This window comes from Doryrhamphus excisus, linkage group LG16 (genome assembly GCF_037039965.1).
Source record: "Doryrhamphus excisus strain RoL-2023G ecotype Guam linkage group LG16, RoL_Dexc_Guam_v1.1, whole genome shotgun sequence".
Lineage (NCBI taxonomy): Eukaryota > Metazoa > Chordata > Actinopteri > Syngnathiformes > Syngnathidae > Doryrhamphus > Doryrhamphus excisus.
In genome coordinates, this window is record NC_136372.1 from 2,895,766 (window position 1) to 2,916,867 (window position 21,102).

The following is a 21,102-nucleotide window of genomic DNA, read 5'->3' on the forward strand; positions in this document are numbered from 1 at the left end:
TAACATAGCTCATTAGCATTAAGCTACAGATATGTAAATGGACATTTTCCCCAGTTGGAAAAGCACTTTTATATTGTCTAAATTCTAGCATCATGGCTAACATACTTAACACACTAATGTGGCACCACAGTACGCTAATATGGGACTTGATCCGTCACTCAGCTGGAGTTTATTTTGCGTTAGCGAATAGGCTAACCTAGCATAGTGTTGCTGTTAAAGTGAGTGTAAGGTGAGCACTGTACCATCACATACTGTAGCTATGCTAGTGTTGCTAATGCTAGTCTTCCTGTCCCACAACAGTGCTTATTGGAGGCTAACATAGCTCATTAGCATTAAGCTACAGATATGTAAATGGACATTTTCCCCAGTTGGAAAAGCACTTTTATATTGTCTAAATTCTAGCATCATGGCTAACATACTTAACACACTAATGTGGCACCACAGTACGCTAATATGGGACTTGATCCGTCACTCAGCTGGAGTTTATTTTGCGTTAGCGAATAGGCTAACCTAGCATAGTGTTGCTGTTAAAGTGAGTGTAAGGTGAGCACTGTACCATCACATACTGTAGCTATGCTAGTGTTGCTAATGCTAGTCTTCCTGTCTCATAACAGTGCTTGTTGGAGGCTAATATAGCACATTCGCATTAAGCTACAGACATGCAAATGGAAGTTGGAAAGCACTTTTTTATTGTCTAAATTCTAGCATCAAGGCTAACACGCTAATGTGGCCCCACAGTGTGCTAATTCGGGACCTTTTAAGCGCAGTCTGTTCTTAAAGAAGCACAAACGTGGCCCCGGTAGAGCAAACTAAGCCGCACATCACAAACATCCTGCTGGTGCCTCATTTAGTTGGATTACAAAAACGTGCCTCCGTTTGTTTCAAAGCACATCAAATCATATTTTCTCTGCACAAAACACACACACAAAAAAAACGTCTCCGTTTTTGCAGTTTGTTCATTTTCTCATCCAAAACTCTTTGGAAAGCTCTCATCTTCATCAGCATAATGAGCACATTTATCCTCAAAGAAGCAGCAACAAAGTAGGAAAAAGACATTCGGGTTCTTCGGCCCCTGAGGATGATATGAAGCCCCCCCCCCCTTCTCCTTCTCATCCACACCCTTCCCCATTTACACACGGCACTGCTTGAAAGACAGAATGATTCTTGTTGCCCCCCCCCCCCGACCCCCAACTTCAATACCTAGTACATATATAAATATAGAAGTGAGATGTTTGTGTATAATGTGAAGACAAAGTGTGATTATTATTATATACATATAGTGTATATATATATAAATATATATATACAGATAAACAGTATATAATAGACTTAGACAATATACTGTAAATGTCTTCACCTCCTTTAAGTTTTTATAAATGATTCTAGTAACCATTTTTGTACAAATGTTTTTCTTTCCTTTATCGCATTTCACACAAAGATTATTTATTTGTACTTTTTTTGTTTAATATTTGTTCTATCTGTATAGATTCTTCTGTATAGATTCTAATTCAAAGTATATATACTTAGCGCTTTTTTTAATGTTATTAGAAAATTCTACAATTTTCTTTATGGACACACATGTTGTGTGAAGTATGTATTGATGCGTTTGGGATTTTCTTTTTCATTTTATTTTTATTTATTTATTTTCTGTATGTTTGAATTTTTTCTTCTTTTCTTTTTCTTTATCTGCCCATTTTTTTATTTTATTGTTTGTTTTAATATTTCTTTGTTTCACTCTATCCACTGTTTTCATAATGGTGCTTAGGTCACATGACTTTTAATGTTGCGTTCATGTATGCTTGTTAACCGGACAACTCTTAAGCAAAAAAAAAAACAAACAAAAAAAAAAAACAAGTCTGAAAAACAGAACCACTGAGATGGCTCAATAAGGAATAACGTCATCTTTTTAGCGCTTTCTCCTTCCTTATGATTGACATCTCTACGCTAAAGCCACGTGCTATATAGTATGTATAGTATGTACTGTATTTTTACATGAATGTGTTGGCGCAAGTAGAAAAAAAAAGCCCATTTGTGAATACATAAACGTTCCTAGCCAGTCCGACTTATGTCCAGAAGCAACATTTTTATTTATAATGATGATGAAGATGGATTCAGAGGTATTGAAACACAACAAATGCATGTGTCGCACGGTGCCGTCAAGATGAATTTTAAGTTAAAAAAAAAAAAAATGTCTATATTGAATGTTTCCTCCAGAAAAGATGTGTTAGCGGTGTAAAATGTTATTTATCTGACTGAAAAGGCAGGCATGTTCATCTGTGATGGAATATCCAAAAAGCGCTTCAACGCCACTCCCGGTGTGTGCGGGTACTGTCGCGTGACATACTGTAAGAACACACGGTATAGATCTATTATATATAAATATATATAAATATATTTAATGATATATGACTTTATTAGAGAAAGTATCAATGGTGCAGATATTCATTTATCAGTGTGGATGCCATGACTTTTATGTGAGGAAAGTGTGTTTTGTTTTGTTTTTTTCCATTGTGAGAAACAAAAAAGTTTTGTACATAACTTGCTGTGGTTGTGTGTCCAATAAAGTGCAGCTCTCTTGTACAGTTTCCCCGCCTTCCGAGTGTGTGTGTGTGTGGTAATCAACAGGCTTCGCTACACATCTTAAAATGACACCTGGAGCTCTCAGTTCAGCACGCCTCCCGCCTCCTATGTAAGTTAAGTTGTTTTGTTTTTCTTCACCTTAGCTTGCGTATTGCCGCTGTTATGGGGGGTATTCCGCCAACCCAGGCTTTTGTGCTCGATTCCGGTTGCCGTGCATGTTTTTTATACCTGACTGTTGCACCCCGCCCCGCTTTTAGCCTTGTTTTTAGCTCTGAATAAATGTATGGATATTGTATTTTAATGCATATTTTACTGTTTTTACTCAACTCTATTTGTATTTATTTTTCTCTACTGTAAAGCGTCTTTGAGTACTCTGAAAAGCGCTATACAAATAAAATGTATTATTATTATTATTATGTTCACATGAAAGAGGACGTTTGATATCCTATTATTCTAAGTTATTATTATTATTATTCAAATTTGTATTTTACAAACAAAATCAGTAATTATTATGGAGCGTTAAGAGGGGTTACCGAGAGACTGACTGCTAAAAACCAATACAGCAGGGGTCTCAAACACGCGGCCCGCGGGCCAAATGTGGCCAGCAGGACGCTAGTTTAGGCCCCTGCCTTGATATGAAAGTTTAATGTTAGTGCGGCCCACGCAAGTTTGATATGGATGCTGTATGGTATCATGTACCCAGAAAAAATTATTACATTTGATTCGTGTTCATGTTAAAGGTTAAATAACTGTTAATAGGTATCCTCCCTATCCGTGTGGAAGTGGTAAGTTTTTGTCTTTTTAAGTTCAAAGGAAATAACTTGGAGGCTACCGTTTAGGTCGCTAGCTCTCTAGTTTGCGAGTTAGCATGTGTCTCAAGACCCTGCAGTTGCGCAATATGTTGTAAATAAAAAGAGTATAAATGTGACTATAGTCGTGTTTTGTCATGTCTACAAGGCTCGAATAAAGTTTTGTTAATTTTAATCTGAAAAAAATTGTCTACCCACCAACTATATGTGGTTTCTTAAGTTTTTATTATTTGCCGTTTTATTATTATTATTCAATTTATTACTGATTGATTGATTTTCTTTCTTTTCTTGATTAGTTTATTTATTTTTCATCTTATTTTGTGTAGAAAAATAAAAATTAAGATATTTGAGAACAGTGGAATGTTTTATCAGAGCTTTTCTTGTAGAAAATCGGAACCAAAACAAAGTTTATTCATTTTTCTGTTTTTAATAATTGCGTTTTTTTTGTTTTTTTTTTGGAAAACCTGACGCGGCCCAGTCTCACCCAGACCCTAGCTCCAGTGGCCCCCAGGTAAATTGAGTTTGAGACCCCTGCAATAGAGCATTTAATACCCAAGTTAACACTCATTTATTATACTAACTATACCCTACCCGTCTAGTCATGATTACTCTCCATTAGCAACTGTGCCCATTTTCAATGTATTTAATGAACAGAAAGAATATAAATGACACAACAGGATTATATGTTTTTTTTCAGTTATTAAAAGCTCTAAATGAAGAATGAATATGTCAATCAAGCTAAAAGATACCACACATGTTTTAAAAAAATCTACCTTCCCTGAACAGGTAAGTCCGGCTTTCCACTCAACTCGGTTGGCAGAATACCCCCATAATGTTGGCACAAGTTTCCTTTACTTTGCATCAATGCTAGATTACACTACTGTGCAAAATAATAATAATAATAAAATACTACGATGTGGTACATTGAAGATCATTATTGTATGGCCCTGCTTGTGTGCAAAATCACAAAAACACTGACTACTTTTTAAAAATGATTATTATTACATAACACGTGACTCCAAATATGCATTTTCTAACTTCTTAATTAAAATGAAGGTATTGTATTTACAAGGTCAAATGTCAACAAACATTTGTGCTTTTTTCCACTTAAAGCTGCTTTGTGTGTGTTTGTGTGTGTTTAGCCTTGGGTGTTTATTATGTATCCTGGCGCTGAGCTGGCCGGCGACCATCCGTGCGTCGGAACGGCGTGGTCCTCAGGTCTGAGCCGCAACAAAACGAGAAGGTGAGACGCACCAACAACATCAATGAATTGCGTGTTGTTACCTGTGATGATGTCCTCCAAGGCGCCATCTTTGCCCTCACGGACGCCGGGCTGAACCTGCTTCCTCTTCAGCTCGGCTATGAAGTCCAACTTGGGCATCAAAGGACCCTAAAAAAAATGATTTTAGTGGCACTTGCAAAGATATGACCATGAATTCTGCTTTACAACGTTTGATTCCCACGCTTTGCTTTGAACGAATATTTACCCGTGGACCTGCGCTCTTGGTGGGCGGACTACTTTTTCCTTCGCTCACATCCAGTTCTGTTTTTTTCTTCTGATTAATCTCTTGCTCAGCTTTCTGCAAACCAACCCCAAAAAAAAAAGGACTTTTAGGTTCGATTCTCCGCACGGCAACAACATTCCGCTATTCCTCACCTTGTATGCTTTAATGAAGCGGGAGAAAAGCGGGAAGAACATAGCCGGCTGTGTGGTTTTGGGGTTCTCCCCGAAGTACTCCACCACGGAGCAGTAAGCTTCCTGGAAAAAGTCATGTGACGTGTTAGCTCGGTTGTGAGGATGAAGCGTTTGAAGGCTTTCTTCACCTGCGCCATTTTGCTGTCCTTGGTCAGCGACTCCAACTGCTCGCTGTTGCTTTTGATGAAGTCCTTCAAAACCGGGCTGTCGTCCTGCACCAGGAACTCCTTCTTGGTCATCTCCATGCCTCGTTCCAGGAAGCGGATATCCTGCAGGATGCTGTCCAGGGACACTGGCAAGGAGAATCGGGATTCTCAACTCAAGGATTGACAGACCTGGACCGGGAGAGGAGAACATACCGAGGGCTGCTTTGTCCACGAAATGAAGCTCCGTGTAGAAGTTAGCCAAGTCCGGGTATTTGTCCAGGATGATGTTGGTGATGAAGTGGAGCAGAGTCTGCGAGCGGTCGGTGGACTTTGTTTCCAGAAGCTGAAGAAACCAAAGTCAACGACCTGACGTCAACGTACCGTTTATCCGACCGGAGCTACTTACCAGGTCCAGACTTTGCAGTCTAAAACCGTAAGCCGCCCCCCTTTTGCTGCTGTTCATGTAGTTCCCGAACGCCAACACGATCTAAGAGAACAAAGATGGCGTCAGAACCGGCTTGAAGACTCCTGATGTCTTCGCCTCACCTCTAAGATCTTCTTTAACTTGGCCGAGGATTTGATGGACATGGACGCCGCGATGATGGAGTTGAGTTGCTGCAAAGGACATTGAAACCATCATCAGTCCAAGATCTTCAGGGGACGCCGATCAAGGAGGTTGGACAAACCGGTTGAAGACGTTTGACGCTCTCGGGGAAGTTCCCCATGAAGGTGAGCGTATTGATGCGCTGGGTCAGGCGAGGGATCTTCCCAAAGTGGAGAATAAAGCGGTCCTCGTCCGTCAGCTCGTCAAGGGGTCGCCCGTCCTTCTCGTAGTTGAGTAGCAGCTTCATCTCGAAGTCTGATGGTATGAAGTGCTCCAGCAGCTCCAGGAAGTCGATGGACAAGGACTGCTGGTCATACCTGTGAGGAAGGAACAACACGGTTTTTTTTTTATCCAAGGAGAACGCAACAGAATCGGAGCAAAACGGTCCGTACATCTCGATGGCGGTGCAGATTTGTGAAGGATTCATCCCGCCTTTGCGTAAGGTGATGGCCAGGTTCTTGGCCTTGTTTGCATCAATCAAAGACGTCTTACTGGGGGACTTCTGCCCCAACTTCTTTTTGACTTTAGACAAATCGGACGGGTTCCCCTGAGCCTTGGTCTTGAACTGTTCCTCAAACATCTCCATGTTCAGCTCCTACAGAGACAGACAAGATGCTAGCTACCATGCTACCATCACCTCAAGTGACGTTCTCCATGAGGTGAACGCCTTCTTACCTCCAGGACTTGTTCGTCATCCAGCTCGTTAAAAACAGTTCCTGTGACCTGGTTCGGTTTCAGAGGCTGCCAGTTCAACAGCGGCATCCTGAACTTGGTCTGGATGGTCTTTTTGTTTTTCAGACCTGACGTAGAAGAAAACCATGAAGATCACAGCAGTGTTGGGACTTTCAGTAGATTCAGGTCAGATCCCTACCGGACTGAGTGTTGGGTGCTCCAGGACCCGGAGGAGGTGGTGGTCCGGCCCCAGGTGGAGGAGGTGGTCCAGTCCCAGGAGGAGGAGGCGGCGGTCCGCCCTCGGGTGGAGGAGGGGGTGGTCCAGACCCAGGTGGAGGAGGTGGTCCGACCCCAGGTGGAGGAGGAGGCGGCAGCCCGACCCCAGGTGGTGGAGGCGGTGGTGGTGGCCCTCCTCCAGCAGGAGGTCCACCGCCACTTCCTCCAGCAGCCGGTGGAGGAGGCGGCGGTGGCGGCGGCGGTGGCGGTCTTCCTGCTGCTGCAACAAGCGGAAGAGGTGGTGGCCCTCCTACTGCAGCAAGTGGAGGAGGTGGTGGTGGTGCTCCTCCAGGTGGAGGAGGAAGTTGTGTCTCTCCTCCGGGACAAGATGCAAGTACTGGAGGACCATGAGGAGTTGGACGAGGCACGACAGGACGGGATGGCGTAGAGGAGGACACGGTGACGCTAGGCTGAGGCGCCGGTGCCGGGATGTAATCAGTCACCGTAATGGGTACCACCTGGATGTCCAGGCCCCCGGAGGCGGTCCGGCCCAGGCGGATCAGCCCTTTCTCCTGCAGCTCATGGATCTTCTGCTCTAACTCGGAAGGTGCCTGAGGTGTCGCTACATTCAAACGCTCCCGCTCCTTCTCTCGCTCCCTGTCCAGCTCCTTCTCACGTTCCCTCTGCTGTAGGGTGCTCACTTGAGAACACGAATCTCTCAGGCTTTCCTGCCAAGGACAAACACAAAGTGGGTGGGTGGGTGGATGGATGGATGGATGCTAGCATTCATTAGCTAGCTAGCTAGCTAGCATTCATTAGTTAGCTAGCTAGCTAGCATTCATTAGCTAGCTAGCTAGCTAGCATTCATTAGCTAGCTAGCTAGCATTCATTAGCTAGCTAGCTAGCAAGCATTCATTAGCTAGCTAGCAAGCATTCATTAGCTAGCTAGCTTGCTAGCATTCATTAGCTCGTGAGCTAGCATTCATTAGCTCGCTAGCTAGCTAGCATTCATTAGCTCGCTAGCTAGCTAGCATTCATTAGCTAGCTATCCAGCATTCATTAGCTCGCTAGCTATCCAGCATTCATTAGCTCGCTAGCTATCCAGCATTCATTAGCTAGCTGGCTAGCTAGCAAGCATTCATTAGCTAGCTAGCTAGCTAGCATTCATTAGCTAGCCAGCTAGCATTCATTAGCTACCTAGCTAGCTAGCATTCATTAGCTCGCTAGCTAGCTAGCATTCATTAGCTAGCTAGCATTCATTAGCTAGCTAGTAGTCCTACTACTTTAGCCCTTAGCTACATGGTTGTTACCGCATATTTAACACCGTTTAACAGCACCGTGTACCTTCAGCAGCTCCGTCTCTTTGGTGGCCTGCATGAGCTGAGTCTCAAGTTCAGAAATCTTCTCAACAGTCTGAGTCTCCATCTCGTGGAGCTGAGCACTGAGCTGGAGGCACATCACAGGAACATCTCATCACGCATACTGAATGTATAACACCACACGCTTCTCCCGTTTTTTGACTTTTGCAGTTCTACCTTGACGTTGTGGTCCTGCAGTTGGTCCACATGATCCAGCACGCCGCCTCTGTTCTCGGCGTCCTCCAACAGAGCACCAACATCCAGCACGTTGTCCAGGTAGGCCTGGATCTGCACCTGTAGCTTCTCGCTCTCCGTTTCCTTCAGGCTCTAACACACACACACATAATGTTTTACAATGCAGAGACAGGAAGTCGTTATAAGAGAAACATCTCACATCCAGATACTTGTCCAAGCCCAGCTGAGTGAACTCATACTGCAGGTGTACGCGGAAATTCATGTTCTCCACAGAATGGACCACTATGTTGATGAACTGCATGCAGGCCACCTGCAACCATGTGACATTCATCCATTAATCTCATTAATTCATCTGTCTAATTAATAGCGATTGAGAGCATGTGGCCCACCATGAAGTCAATGTTGCTGTCGTCATTGATGAAGTACTCCATCAGCTTCTCAAAGCGGCTCCTCTCTCTGCTCACCTGAGGGGGGGGAAGTGTCATAAGTGTAAGAATAATATCAAGATTTATTGACATTATTGTTAGATTAATTTCAACATTTATATTCATATCAGTATATAATACAATAAACTAAAAGCATGTATAGAAATAATTTACCAATTCCAATTTTTTATCTGATGCAATTATAAATCAGAAATTACAATTATGTGTAATTTTACAGTGTATTCAGATATTATACATTACTAAAAATATTTAAATGTCGGAAACTGTTTAGTATTATGATGACGAGGGTGCAATTCAAATGTTGCCCACACGGTGGCGGAAAAAACAAGGTGAGCCTGTCTTATTTTCAGTGCCAGTTAAGTTTGGCCATGTTTTTCCGCCACCGTGTGGGCAACACTTGAAGTGCACCCTGGTGCATCAAAAGTTTGGAGACACTTTCCCGTTCAATAGCATAATCAAGTGTCTCCAAACTTTTGACTGGTACTGAAAAAGCACGTGTCATAAAATGTAAATAAGACACAATATTATGTATTTATTATCTTCCTACCTCTCTGAAGTTGTCAAACGCCGACAGGATGATGTCATGTCCTCCTCTGACCAGACACACAGCAGCCAGCAGCTCCAGGACGAGGGCTTTGGTCCTGTCACGGCATAGTGATGACACTCAAACACACCTTATGGCTTCCTAACACACACACACACACACACACACACACACACTGACCTGTGATTCCTGCTGTTCAGACTGAGCGCGATCTCGTTGACGCATCGCAAGTGTGTCATCACCAGGTTGAAACCAGACTGAAAAACAAGTAGCGTCAGTTTGATCGTTGTGCTGTTTTTGCATTAGGGGCAAGTGGGTCAGTGCCCCTAATGGTTACAGCAAATGCTAGCATAAGCTTGTAACATTTTCATCCATTATCTATGATGGTTATGCACTTTTTGTAGTGCTTTGTTTTCTATTTTTATCATCAATGTCTTCTTGTAAGCGGCTATATAGACACAAAAAGCTAAAGAAAAAGCAAAAAAAAACTAATAAGTTGTTTTTCGACACCTTGTAGTGTTTTTCGAAATCATAAAAACAAAGCTTTGTTTTGTATTCTTTCAAGCATATCCTGTATTTATTAGCATTCATAAGCATTTATGTGTCCCTCTGTCTTCCTGCCGACTCTCCTTGTTCTTTTGTCTGCCGTGTGGGGCAGCGCAACACTCTGCCCCCAAGTTGATAATAAAACAGTTTTGCTTAGATTACATCTTTATCTTGGTCCGACTCTTCTACTGCCGCCCCTCCCTGACCTTTCTTTTCTGCATGGGGCAACACAAGTGCTGCCCCGAGGTGGTAGCTTTATTTTATAAACATTTCCCTGTCATTTCGCTCCAGTGTGGGCGGAGGTGTTTACTACCTGGTAGTTCATGATGGCTCTCAGACACATGATGCACACGTGCACGTCATCTCTCTGGCTGGGTAAGTGAGACCTCTTCATCATCTTGTTTCCCAGAGTGGAGCTAATCCTGTTGGCGCGGTAAAAACGTTAGCATCAGCGCTAATATACGGCAGGTGCACAACCTCCTCACCTCACGGTGAGCGCTCGCGCCGCTCGGCTCATTCCATGAGACTGCGAGGCGCCACCGCTAGTGGCGGCGTTGGTGGTCTTAGTCAGGTCTTCGATGGACCTTCCATTGAGGGTTCTTGTTCGGTCTTGCAGGGTGCTGCCGTTTTCGCTGGTGTCCACGTCAAACCTGAAGACATCACCAAACATCTGTGGTGGCGACTGTTTCTGATGGGATGTTCAAGATGCTGCTTCTACTCACAAGGCATCGCTCTGTGCTTGAGACAGGTACTCCACCAACACATCCAGACCTTTGTTCTGCTCGTTGAGGAACTCCTGAACCCAGCTACGAGTCGGAAACACAACAACACAGGAATAGCCTTTAGTTCGGGTGGATGCCATATTTCAGAACACTGACGTGGAAATGTCACTTGCTCACCCGATGTGGTTGGTGCGAAGGGATATCTCCAAATCTTTCAGGACCTTTGTGGCCTCTTGGATTCGTTTTTTCTAATGAGGAACATTTCACGGATGTCAATCAGGAGCATCCACACACACACACACACACACACAGGCAGACATAAGCAAACATCGTAGTATATGTGAGTCGGATGATGATGCCTTCACTGACCCTGCGTGCCACCACTACTTGATCCTGGTAGAAGCTCTTGATCTTGGCCGGGTAGGCGGATGGTGAGCTTTTCACCTGGAAACGCTCCTGATGGAGAAGAGTGAGAGTCTTAAAAAAAAATAAAATAAAAATCTCTCCCAACACATCACACACGGGCTGCTGCAGATTATACTGTTGCCATGGCAACGCTTTGAGCGTTTCAACACTGTGCTCTTAACCCATGTGTGATATTAGCATACTGAAATAATCAATAATAAAATTAGAAATTACATTACATGAAATTTAATGAAAATCAAAACACTAAAAAAGTATTCAATTTAAATTAATAATAATTATTATTAATACATACAATCTAATCAAATGTATTGCATTTTAATTATTAATTCAATTAAATTGTACCAGATCACGCATGACCTCCCTATGGACTGCAATACATCTAAATGACATTAAAATACAATTCAATATATAAATTTAATTGTATGACAAGTTCCAATTCAAAATAAATGAATGAAATACAACTACATAAATTAGCAAAGTAATTGATTAAATATAACTCAATGCACATCATTAAAAAATCACTTAAATTATATTAGGAAAGCAGGAAGTGAACAAGTATAACAGTTAGTGATTGTAAAAGTACCAGATGGAGGGGTAGGATTTAATAAGCTTTGCTTCTTCCTACTCCTTTTGGACATGTGGAACTGTGAACTGATTATGTGATGCGTTCAATGGTAATCTGATGCATGTTCAAATGAAATGAAACCATTACCATTACAATAAAAGTAACATACTCCATTTAAACAACAATGGTACCTGATCACAGACGAGCTCCCATTTCTTGTCGTTGTCATATTGACTCAACAGCTGCAGTTTATCAGGCGGAAGGTTCATGTAGCTCTGAAAGACGGTAACATTATCATCATCATCATCATCATCATGACTTCATCTATTTATGTAGAATGCTCAAAGCGTTTTTTTTCCTATGACAAATGTGGCTGTTTAATCCAAACTTTGACTTGGAGGCCAAGTGTTAACTTTCACCTTCAGGCCTCCACACCTTAAAAAAAACTAAACTGCGAGAACGGAAATGACTCTAGCCGGGAGTTGGCGTCTGTTGACGGGGTGTCACTTGTGGTTTGGTGGTTAAACGAGCTGCCGTGGCGTCCCATGATGATCACTATGTAGCATCACTTGTGATGGTTGAGTTGGCTAAACATGAACCTACACCTGCTTCTCGCTTATATCGCCGAGGCAGGAAGTAGGGTCATACTCGGTTGCGAGGGTGCGGTCATGAAATAAAATTTAAGAAAAAACCAAAACATCCTTGTTTATTCCACCAAGAGAGCAGAATGTGTGAAAAGTAAAAAAAATAATAATAATAATAATTACTGAGAATATTTGTTTTTTATGTTAGTACTAACTAAATATAAATTAAATATATGACATACGATAAATTATTATTATTTTACATTTAATTTTATACAATAGTGCTTACAGGATGTTTGGAAAAACAAAAGATATTTAAATAAATAAAAAATCATCATCATATAACCCTTTGAAGCCGTGCTTTCCGCTACATACTATTTATGTCAACATCTGCTTAGTAAAAATTCATAAGAATAGATGTAATATCAGTCAGAAACGTCCATTTCCTGTTCTATGGTTACCATCACAATTGTCCTTTGTGCCATTGGTACCCATCTGCGGTGGCGTCACACTTGCAAAATTCCCAAAACACACGCAAAAAAGCTAAATACACATGCCTAGTTAGATGAAAAAAAAATATTTTTTTTAATTTGTGCCACTTTTTTTGTGGGGGGGGGTTAGGCTTTGAAAGTTCACTTGTGTATATAAATAGAAACACCACATTCATTCTATTTATTGTGTTGTTCCATGATCTCGATGTAATCTGTTCTTTGATTGGCTGCCAGAGGTCACATGGTTCTACGCCCTCACTTAAGTTATCAAATATAATGATTTAGCTGCATAAAGGATTATATTTGTGGGGGGGGTCCTGTTGTGCATGGGCGTGTAAACAATATTTTCCATTTGACAGTGAATAATAATGTGTTTATTTATGATGAGGTGAAGATCATGCTGCATGTTGAAAGCGTGGTGCCTTTTCCGGTCTTATGGTCTGTAGCGGTGATGCATTGCCCCACTTCCCCTTGAGGCCCCCGCACGCTCATCACGCCGCCATCCTCGAGAGGAAAAGTGACTGTTTTTTCATCATTTTGTCAGCATAAATGATTATTTTGTGTTGCCGTTGCTTCCAAATGAGCAGTATGTTATTAATTCTTCATGTACAACACCAATCAAAAGTTTAGATACACTTTCCCATTCAATAGTATAAGCAAGCGTCCCAGAACTTTGGACTGGTAAAAAAAAAAAAAAAAAACTAAAGTTGTGCTCTACTCACCAGGACCACATTGAAGCGTTCCTCCAACTCCTTCTCGGCAGGCTTGGGCAGCTTTGGAGGAGGCGGCTGCTTCTTCTGCAGCGCCGGGGGCGTCGGCTCACTCATCCCAGACGAGACCGAGCTCCTTGCTTCACGACCGTCGGGTGGCTCCTGTTGCTCGGCGGCCCCCGTAGCAGCATTCCCCATCACTAATCTCCACAAGTAATCCAGGAGGAAAGCCGTGAACAAACGCCTTCTCCTGAGAAAATCAGTTGCATACCAGAGCGTGCGAGGGCAAAAAGGAGGCCTAAATGAGGCCTGTTGCCGGGAGGAAGTGCATCCTGCAGGTGAGAAGGAGGCAAGATGGCAGTCTTCTCCTGGACAAACACCTCTGGAGAGTTTCTTGTGCTGAGCGGAAGGCAAGCAGAGCGTGACACACTCTGTAACACAGACAGAAAACCACACGGGCAGAAAAGCAGAAGAGTGACTTCCTGCTGTAGAACGAACACAGGGTGGAGCGCAAAAGAGTCTAAGTGACTTCTAGGGTGCAAGAAATGATGCAGCAGGTGGTGGACGTTGAGTAGAGCACATTATAACCAGCATAGTTTCAGACTTTAGACCACTTTAACTGGACCAGGGATCATGTGTTTTTGCTCCTTACCCTTTGCTTGAGGCCAGTTTGCCTTTGTGGCAGTCAGGTGATCCAAAATGAAAGGAACCTGGTTGGGAGTGTTGTATAACAGCGACACCCTGTGCTCAAAGTCGGCTACTGCATCCGGTGCTGCGACATTCGAGGACTCTAACAGAATGGGAACGCCACACACTTCAGTTGAACTGCTTTGTGGCGACGAACAAGAACAACCGACGCTCTGCACTTCACCGAATACCGATAATAATCTTACTTTTTATCTCCCAAACGGGAGTTGTGCTTTCTTTTTGTTCAGTTTGACTTTCTGTCTGCCCCCGTCGGTCGAATCCTCACTTTTACAAAGGAGCACCCGAACGCACCACTTTTAAGGCTCATTTCCAAAATGGCGGACCCGACGACATCGCCCGAGGACCACGGGAAGGTAAAGTTCAGCCTTGTGATCGTAGAAATTCATCATCTTTTGTCGTTTGAGTCACACGTCCCTTGTGACATCAACTACAGCCGGCGAGGCTGCGTTTTAAACTTTCTGCCTGCGCTGTCAGTCGCTGGCGTCTTTGTTGGTTGAGTCAATGTTTAGTAGCCAGCTAGCTAGCTAGCTAACTAGTTGTGAACATGTCGCTTTTTAATAGTATTTCTTATATGGTTGTGTGTAGTTACAGCAATACATCAAATTTGAAGTAACATTAAACTTCATATTCCCACGAGTGAATGATTTTTGGGACGTTTTCCAAGCATATTTAGCGTGTGACAAGTAACTGCTGTCGGCATAAAAACAATAGTGCTTTTCATTGTCAAGCTGTCAATCAAAGGATGGGACTGCTCACATTTACGTCATGTGTGCACCAAACATACTCATTTTAGAAAATCTTATTTATCTTGAATGTTTTTCATAAACGTTTGTACTTTTCAGTATGTGGAAAAATCCTAGCCCAGATCGAATATGGTGTCATTCTCATACAGCCCACTAGAGGGCAAACTATCTATACTATATTCACCCGAATATAAGACAACGGTCCCTAAAACACGCAACAAGTGTGCAGAGAGGGAGTGACAGTGGGTAGCCATGTATTACATGTTAATATGGCTGCTCTTTCTACCCCAAAATGTCATTTTTTTCTCCTTAGCATTGATTTATGTAAAGAATGACTATAGAAGCCATTTTTGAACTGCACCCTTATAATTGGAGTGACGTTTGTGCGGGGGTGTCCTTATTTGACGAGGGACGATAGCAGTCATTGTGGTACTCATGAAAAGAAGTAATCAGTGGGCACTTGAAGCATCATTGTCCACATGTAGGCCAGCACCTTTTCCATCATCTTATATTCCTTTTTTTTTTCCCCTCTCTCCATCTTCTGTTGCCTGGCGCTGGCTCACAGCACGCAGATGTGGTGTTCGGTGACGGCGTCTTTGACCCCGGTGAGTTGTCGTGTTGTTGCGTGCGATGTTTGATTGGTGTAGGTGACGATAATGGATGTGGTCCATTCTCTTGCAGGTTTCTTTAATGCCGCCAGGAAGGGGAGCACGGTGTCGCGAGCCAACAGCATCGGTTCAACAAGTGCCTCTTCAGTACCAAATACAGGTGTGTGCTTTGGTTGAAAATTATGTTTTGCTTTTTTTTAGTTTAATTTAGTTTAGGGGCGGTCGAGTGGTTAGCGTGCAGACCTCACAGCTAGGAGACCAGGGTTAAATTCCACCCTCGGCCATCTCTGTGTGGAGTTTGCATGTTCTCCCCGTGCATGCGTGTTTTTTTTTTTTTTTTCCGGGTACTCCGGTTTCCTCCCACATTCCAAAAAAAAAAAACATGCTAGGTTAATTAGCGACTCCAAATTGTCCATAGGTATGAATTTGAGTGTGAATGGTTGTTTGTCTATATGTGCCCTGTGATTGGGTGGCCACCAGTCCAGGGTGTACCCCGCCTCTCGCCTGAAGACAGCTGGGATAGGCTCCAGCATACCCCCGCGACCCTCGTGAGGAAAAGCGGTAGAAAATGAATGAAGATATAATATTAAAATCGTACTCAGGAATTAAGGGAAAAAAGGAGAAAAAATGTTAAGAAATGAGTCTGGATCTGCACTATTTTATTCATACTATATTTCTACATACCGTAATGTTATGTTTTATATATTATGGCAAAAAAAATGTAGGAAAAAGTCAACAAATCAATAAAAATTGGCATTATTCTCTGTGTAAAGGTGGATTAATTTGGTTTTATTATAATAGGACGAGTGGTTAGCGCGCAGACCTCACAGGTAGGAGACCAGGGTTAAATTCCACCCTTGGCCATCTCTGTGTGGAGTTTGCATGTTCTCCCTGTGCATGCGTGTTTTTTTTTTTTTTCCGGGTACTCCGGTTTCCTCCCACATTCTAAAAAAAAAACAAAACATGCTAGGTTAATTAGCGACTCCAAATTGTCCATAGGTATGAATGTGAGTGTGAATGGTTGTTTGTCTATATGTGCCCTGTGATTGGCTGGCCACCAGTCCAGGGTGTACCCCGCCTCTCCCCCTAAGACAGCTGGGATAGGCTCCAGCGGTAGAAAATGAATGAGTTTAGTTTATTTTGAACATAATAAACATTGTAAGCACAACAAACCAACCAAAATAAAAAAAAATCAATACAAATAAAAATACATATGTATATATTAACATACACATGTTCGAAAGGGAGTAGGAAGAAGTCAAAACTTATTTAGTCCGACCCCCCTAACCACCCAGATTCCAACCTCATCCCAACAAAAACATATATAATTCCTTGTCCATATATTCCTTTTCCATTCCATTTTCTTCTGCAATGGGGGGCAACAGTCAGTACGGAAGCCCCCGCACATGGTAGGTCTACAGGGGCGGGTGGGGTCCCATGTGGCCCCCAGATGCTTAACACGGGCCTTAAAGAGACACTTTTGCTTAATAGGTTTTTAATTTCAATTTATTGTACCAACAGATGACGAGGACAGCGACTGCCGACACGAGACGTCACACAAGAACTCGTACAAAGATCGGCGGCGACAAGCTCACACGCAGGCTGAGCAGAAGCGACGCGACACCATCAAGGTGACGCTGCACTTTGCCTTCATTCCGTGACGTGAAGCACGTCATCATCATCATCATCATCATCATCATCTTGGAACGCCTTTCCCTCCTTTCAGAAAGGCTTTGATGACCTGCAGTCGGTGGTGCCCACGTTCCTGCAGTCGGAATCAGCGGTGGGAGCGCAGAAGATCAGCAAGGCCGTCGTCCTGCAGAAAAGTAAGGACACCGAAGACGGGTTCATTTATGATACGTTCTAGGGATGTACAGTACTGCTCTTTGGGGTTAAAACAAATATAGTTACAACCATCCACTTTTTACACGTTTGCTGCTAGTGTCCACTTGCCCCACTTTATTTGACGGTCCTCGAACGTATCATTTTCTACCACATTACACATATGGATTATCTATATTGTATTTTCCCTTTTCTTTCACCTCATATTAATTAGTGGGAATACATAAAGATAAATTTGATGATGTTATTGAGTGCTACCCCAACCTCTCCATCCAGGCTTGTACTGGTGGATGGTGGTTCCGTCTTCATGTACTGCTTTTCAATTCATGTACATCAGGGGTCCCCAAACTTTTTCCAGTGAGGGCCACATGACTTTTCCCTCCTCTGAAGGGGGGCCAGGGGCAGGGTAGTTTGTTTATGTTCTATGACTGGGGCAAAGTGTGTTTGTAGTAACATTGCTCACAATAGGTTACCATTTCCAGTTCTATGACAGAAAAATGTACATGCTTTATTGTTCAAGGGGCCGGGTCAAATGTGGAAGTGGGCCGTGTCCGGCCCCCGGGCCTTAGTTTGGAGACCACTGATGTACATCATTTTTTAAATTTAGCCCTAAATCTGTTTATTTTTAACTAAATTTAGCTCAGCAGTAGCATAGCTATATGATGCTACCGTGCTAATGTTACACACATTAACAGCAACATCATGCTAGGTTAGCTTATTCACTGAAGGAAAACATCTCAATGCTCCTTGTTGGCAGATCATCAGGCTTTATTTTAAGATGTTTTGTTTTTGTGTGTTTTTGTCTGCAGCCATCGAGTACATCAATTTTCTCCACAAAGAGAAGAGGAAGCAGGAGGAGGAGGTTTCCCGCCTGAGGAAAGAAGTGACGGCGTTGAAGATCATGAAAACGTGAGACCAATCCTCCGCTTCATTAAACATCAGCCTTCAGGTCCAACGCTGATGTTTTTCTCCTCAACAGGAACTACGAGCAGATTGTGAAGGCCCACCAGAACCACCCACAGGGGGACAACCAAGTGTCGGACCAGATGAAGTTCAACGTCTTTCAGAGCATCATGGACTCCCTGTTCGACTCCTTCAGCAACGCCGTGTCGGTCAACAGCTTCCAGGAGCTCTCGGCAAGCGTTATCAACTGGATCGAGGAACACTGCAAGCCGCTGGTAAGGATCTGGATGATCTTCTGTCGCAAACTTGCATTTTATTATTTATGTATTTTAACCCCGTAGATGCTGAGGAATTTTGTCATCAGTGTCCTGCGACAGCTCAGCGGTCAGCTCTACTGACATTGGCTCCTGGGACTTTGGGTGTCTCCACTGCCGCTGGACGACGTGGGTCTGAAGTCGTAATGGTACATACGTGTTTTATTTTCATTCGTCTCCTTTGAAGCTGGTGTTTGATATTGTAACGCGTCGGGTAGCGTCGGGTAGCGTCGGGTAGCGTCGGGTAGCGTCGACTGTTTAAAAGCCAGCACACAGACGCCATCTTACACCTTTTAATGCTGCCATCGTGACGTTTTTAAGAGCGACGTGTTGAATAGTTTGCGGGCGGGGTTCTCTCTCTCAGGGTTAGAGACTCGGTGTGCCTAATATTGTGGCCAGTTATTGTATACAACAGACAGGAGGCACACACTGTCCATGTTAAGTCACTAGGAGTAAAACCAAGTCATTGCTACAGCGACAGCTAGCAGTTACTAAGACCGGGTTCTTAACACTTAAAAGCCACGGATATAAAGTTTTTAAATACGGTAGACCACAGCAGTTTGTGAAAAGCTAGTTGTTGAGTCTTTAGCCCAACACTAGAACACCAGTAATTACCAAATCAGTAAAGGAGACCAACAAGATAGCACATAGCAATTCCATACCGTTAATAACCAATTATTGTTTATCATTTAGCATCATTTCACATTTTTAAATTAAATAGTTCAATGGACAGTGTGGCTGTGCTGACACAAAGTGGTTTATTTCCCTGTTTTAACTTCTGGTGTGCCTCAGGAGTCTATGCTATGACCGCTACTATTTCTATACAGTATATCAATACATATTCTCTTACGAGTTGGGAGTTAAAATACGTATATTTTCATATCTACACGGCCTCGTTAAAGAACTGTTTAGTGCCTTGCTCAGTTGCCTCAAACTCAGGAGTGCTCGAGCACCAACCAGTCCCAACTATCCACTCATCCGGTCCCTTTAATTACCAAGTCTGTTTGGAATTTATTTTTACGCACCTGCGATAGTGGGGAGTGAAACTTTTTTTTTTTTTTTAATATTTATATATATAATTTTGCTAGGAAACAGAAGCTCATCTGCTTGTACATCCGACAAACATTTTGTATTTGCTAAATTATTCTTGTTTTGCCGCCTGACATTGCATATATGTGTTGTATGTGTTCTGTGTATTGCAGGATGTCTCCTGGTTAAATAAATATGCCATTGTCTAAATCAATGTGTCAATCATCAATTAATTAAGTGGCACTAGTACTGAATGGGAGAACACGCATTTATTTATTTATTTTTAAATGTTTTTTTTTTTTATACACGCAAAATTTGTTTAATACATTGGATAAATTAAAACGAAATTTAAGAATAATCAAACCTGGATATTTTTAAACATTTTATTTTAATTTAATTGTAATGATTTTATTTTGATTTTTTTTTTACATTTTATGGTCGCTATTGTAATAACTGGAGATGAGGTAGTTATTGTTACTTTGAGTTCCAACTCCCTTGATCTATTCCTACTTTGGTTTGTTACTTTTGGTGAAAGAAAATGTTGAATATTATGTGAATATTTGATGACATTTCTATGCATGTTGCATTTTAATGACGATACGGTCTAAGGCCAAAGAAGGTGTGAGTGTGTGCAACGTGTACCTGCAACGTGTACCTGCATCCAACCGCCTGCAGCTCTGGTTGAGGGCCAAACGACTCTGTCCTGGAACACAATAGAATTGGTTACAATGTGTTGACTTAAAACACACACACCTTTGTTTTCATTTTCATTGAAGTATAAACTGTTCCCAAATCAAGTCCCAAAGGGCCCTTTGTAAAAGTGTTCATTTTCGACAAAAATGGTAAGGGGTTAACCTTTGTGTGCAAGTGCACTTTACTGCGCCCAAATCAAGTGGAAACCTCCCCCATTGTCATTGGAGGTCCCAGAAGGACCCAAAAAGGGCAGAAAATGGCGCTTTGTAGAAATGTCGATCCATTCCTGAATATTTGATGAGATTTCTATGCATGTTGCATTTTAATGACGATACGATTTAAGGCCAAAGAAGGTGTGAGTGTGTGCAACGTGTACCTGCATCCAACCGCCTGCAGCTCTGGTTGAGGGCCAAACGACTCTGTCCTGGAACACAATAGAATTGGTTACAATGTGTTGACTTAAAACACACACACCTTTTTTTTCATTTTCATTGAAGTATAAACTGTTCCCAAATCAAGTCCCAAAGGGCCCTTTGTAAAAGTGTTCATTTTCGACAAAAATGGTAAGGGGTTAACTTTTGTGTTTTTTTTGGGGGGGGGGTCTAACTTGCTTCAAGTGCACTTTACTCCACCCAAATCAAGTGGAAACCTCCCCCATTGTCATCGGGGGTCCCAGAAGGACCCAAAAAGGGCAGAAAATGGCGCTTGTAGAAATGTCGATCCATTCTTGAATATTTGATGAGATTTCTATGCATGTTGCATTTTAATGACGATACGGTTTAAGGCCAAAGAAGGTGTGAGTGTGTGCAACGTGTACCTGCAACGTGTACCTGCAACGTGTACCTGCAACGTGTACCTGCATCCAACCGCCTGCAGCTCTGGTTGAGGGCCAAACGACTCTGTCCTGGAACACAATAGAATTGGTTACAATGTGTTGACTTAAAACACACAC

At 42.6% G+C, this 21,102-nt stretch overlaps 3 protein-coding genes across 6 annotated transcripts in view; 1 reads left to right on the top strand and 2 right to left on the bottom strand.

Moving 5' to 3' along the window:
• Positions 1 to 3,649: 3,649 nt before the first annotated feature.
• Positions 3,650 to 14,120, bottom strand: fmnl1a (formin-like 1a). The gene is made up of 26 exons (XM_058048683.2): positions 13,963 to 14,120; positions 13,323 to 13,741; positions 11,717 to 11,800; positions 10,904 to 10,990; positions 10,712 to 10,782; positions 10,535 to 10,618; positions 10,298 to 10,462; positions 10,126 to 10,234; positions 9,447 to 9,523; positions 9,270 to 9,363; positions 8,666 to 8,740; positions 8,476 to 8,586; positions 8,259 to 8,408; positions 8,068 to 8,169; positions 6,707 to 7,451; positions 6,511 to 6,635; positions 6,228 to 6,430; positions 5,918 to 6,152; positions 5,778 to 5,846; positions 5,638 to 5,718; positions 5,445 to 5,574; positions 5,214 to 5,377; positions 5,047 to 5,148; positions 4,877 to 4,969; positions 4,674 to 4,779; positions 3,650 to 4,609 (listed from the first exon to the last, which is right to left on the bottom strand). Exons 2-26 carry the CDS (start codon positions 13,506 to 13,508, stop codon positions 4,545 to 4,547), a joined length of 3,513 nt encoding a protein of 1,170 aa, XP_057904666.2. The 5' UTR covers positions 13,509 to 13,741; positions 13,963 to 14,120; the 3' UTR covers positions 3,650 to 4,544.
• Positions 13,271 to 19,667, top strand: mlx (MAX dimerization protein MLX). Of its 2 annotated transcripts, XM_058048689.2 has the most exons (8): positions 13,974 to 14,371; positions 15,327 to 15,366; positions 15,443 to 15,529; positions 16,891 to 17,000; positions 17,096 to 17,195; positions 18,021 to 18,120; positions 18,191 to 18,389; positions 18,456 to 19,667. In XM_058048689.2, exons 1-8 carry the CDS (start codon positions 14,333 to 14,335, stop codon positions 18,510 to 18,512), a joined length of 732 nt encoding a protein of 243 aa, XP_057904672.2. In that variant the 5' UTR covers positions 13,974 to 14,332; the 3' UTR covers positions 18,513 to 19,667. The 2 variants fall into 2 exon arrangements, with proteins under 2 accessions (XP_078653155.1, XP_057904672.2); XM_078797029.1 differs by having other exon boundaries at positions 13,271 to 14,371; positions 18,191 to 19,667.
• Positions 16,842 to 21,102, bottom strand: part of psmc3ip (PSMC3 interacting protein) — a 28,472-nt gene continuing 24,211 nt past the window's right edge. The window contains exons 8-10 of one of the 3 annotated variants that reach the window (XM_078797027.1): positions 20,994 to 21,054; positions 20,113 to 20,160; positions 16,842 to 17,185 (exon numbers count right to left, since the gene is read on the bottom strand). In XM_078797027.1, the coding sequence (XP_078653153.1) occupies positions 17,169 to 17,185; positions 20,113 to 20,160; positions 20,994 to 21,054 (126 nt within the window). In that variant the 3' untranslated portion in view covers positions 16,842 to 17,168. Of the gene's footprint in view, positions 17,186 to 17,948; positions 18,564 to 20,112; positions 20,161 to 20,526; positions 20,575 to 20,993; positions 21,055 to 21,102 lie in introns of those variants that run through there. The other 2 variants (XM_078797028.1, XM_078797026.1) reach the window with 2 other exon arrangements.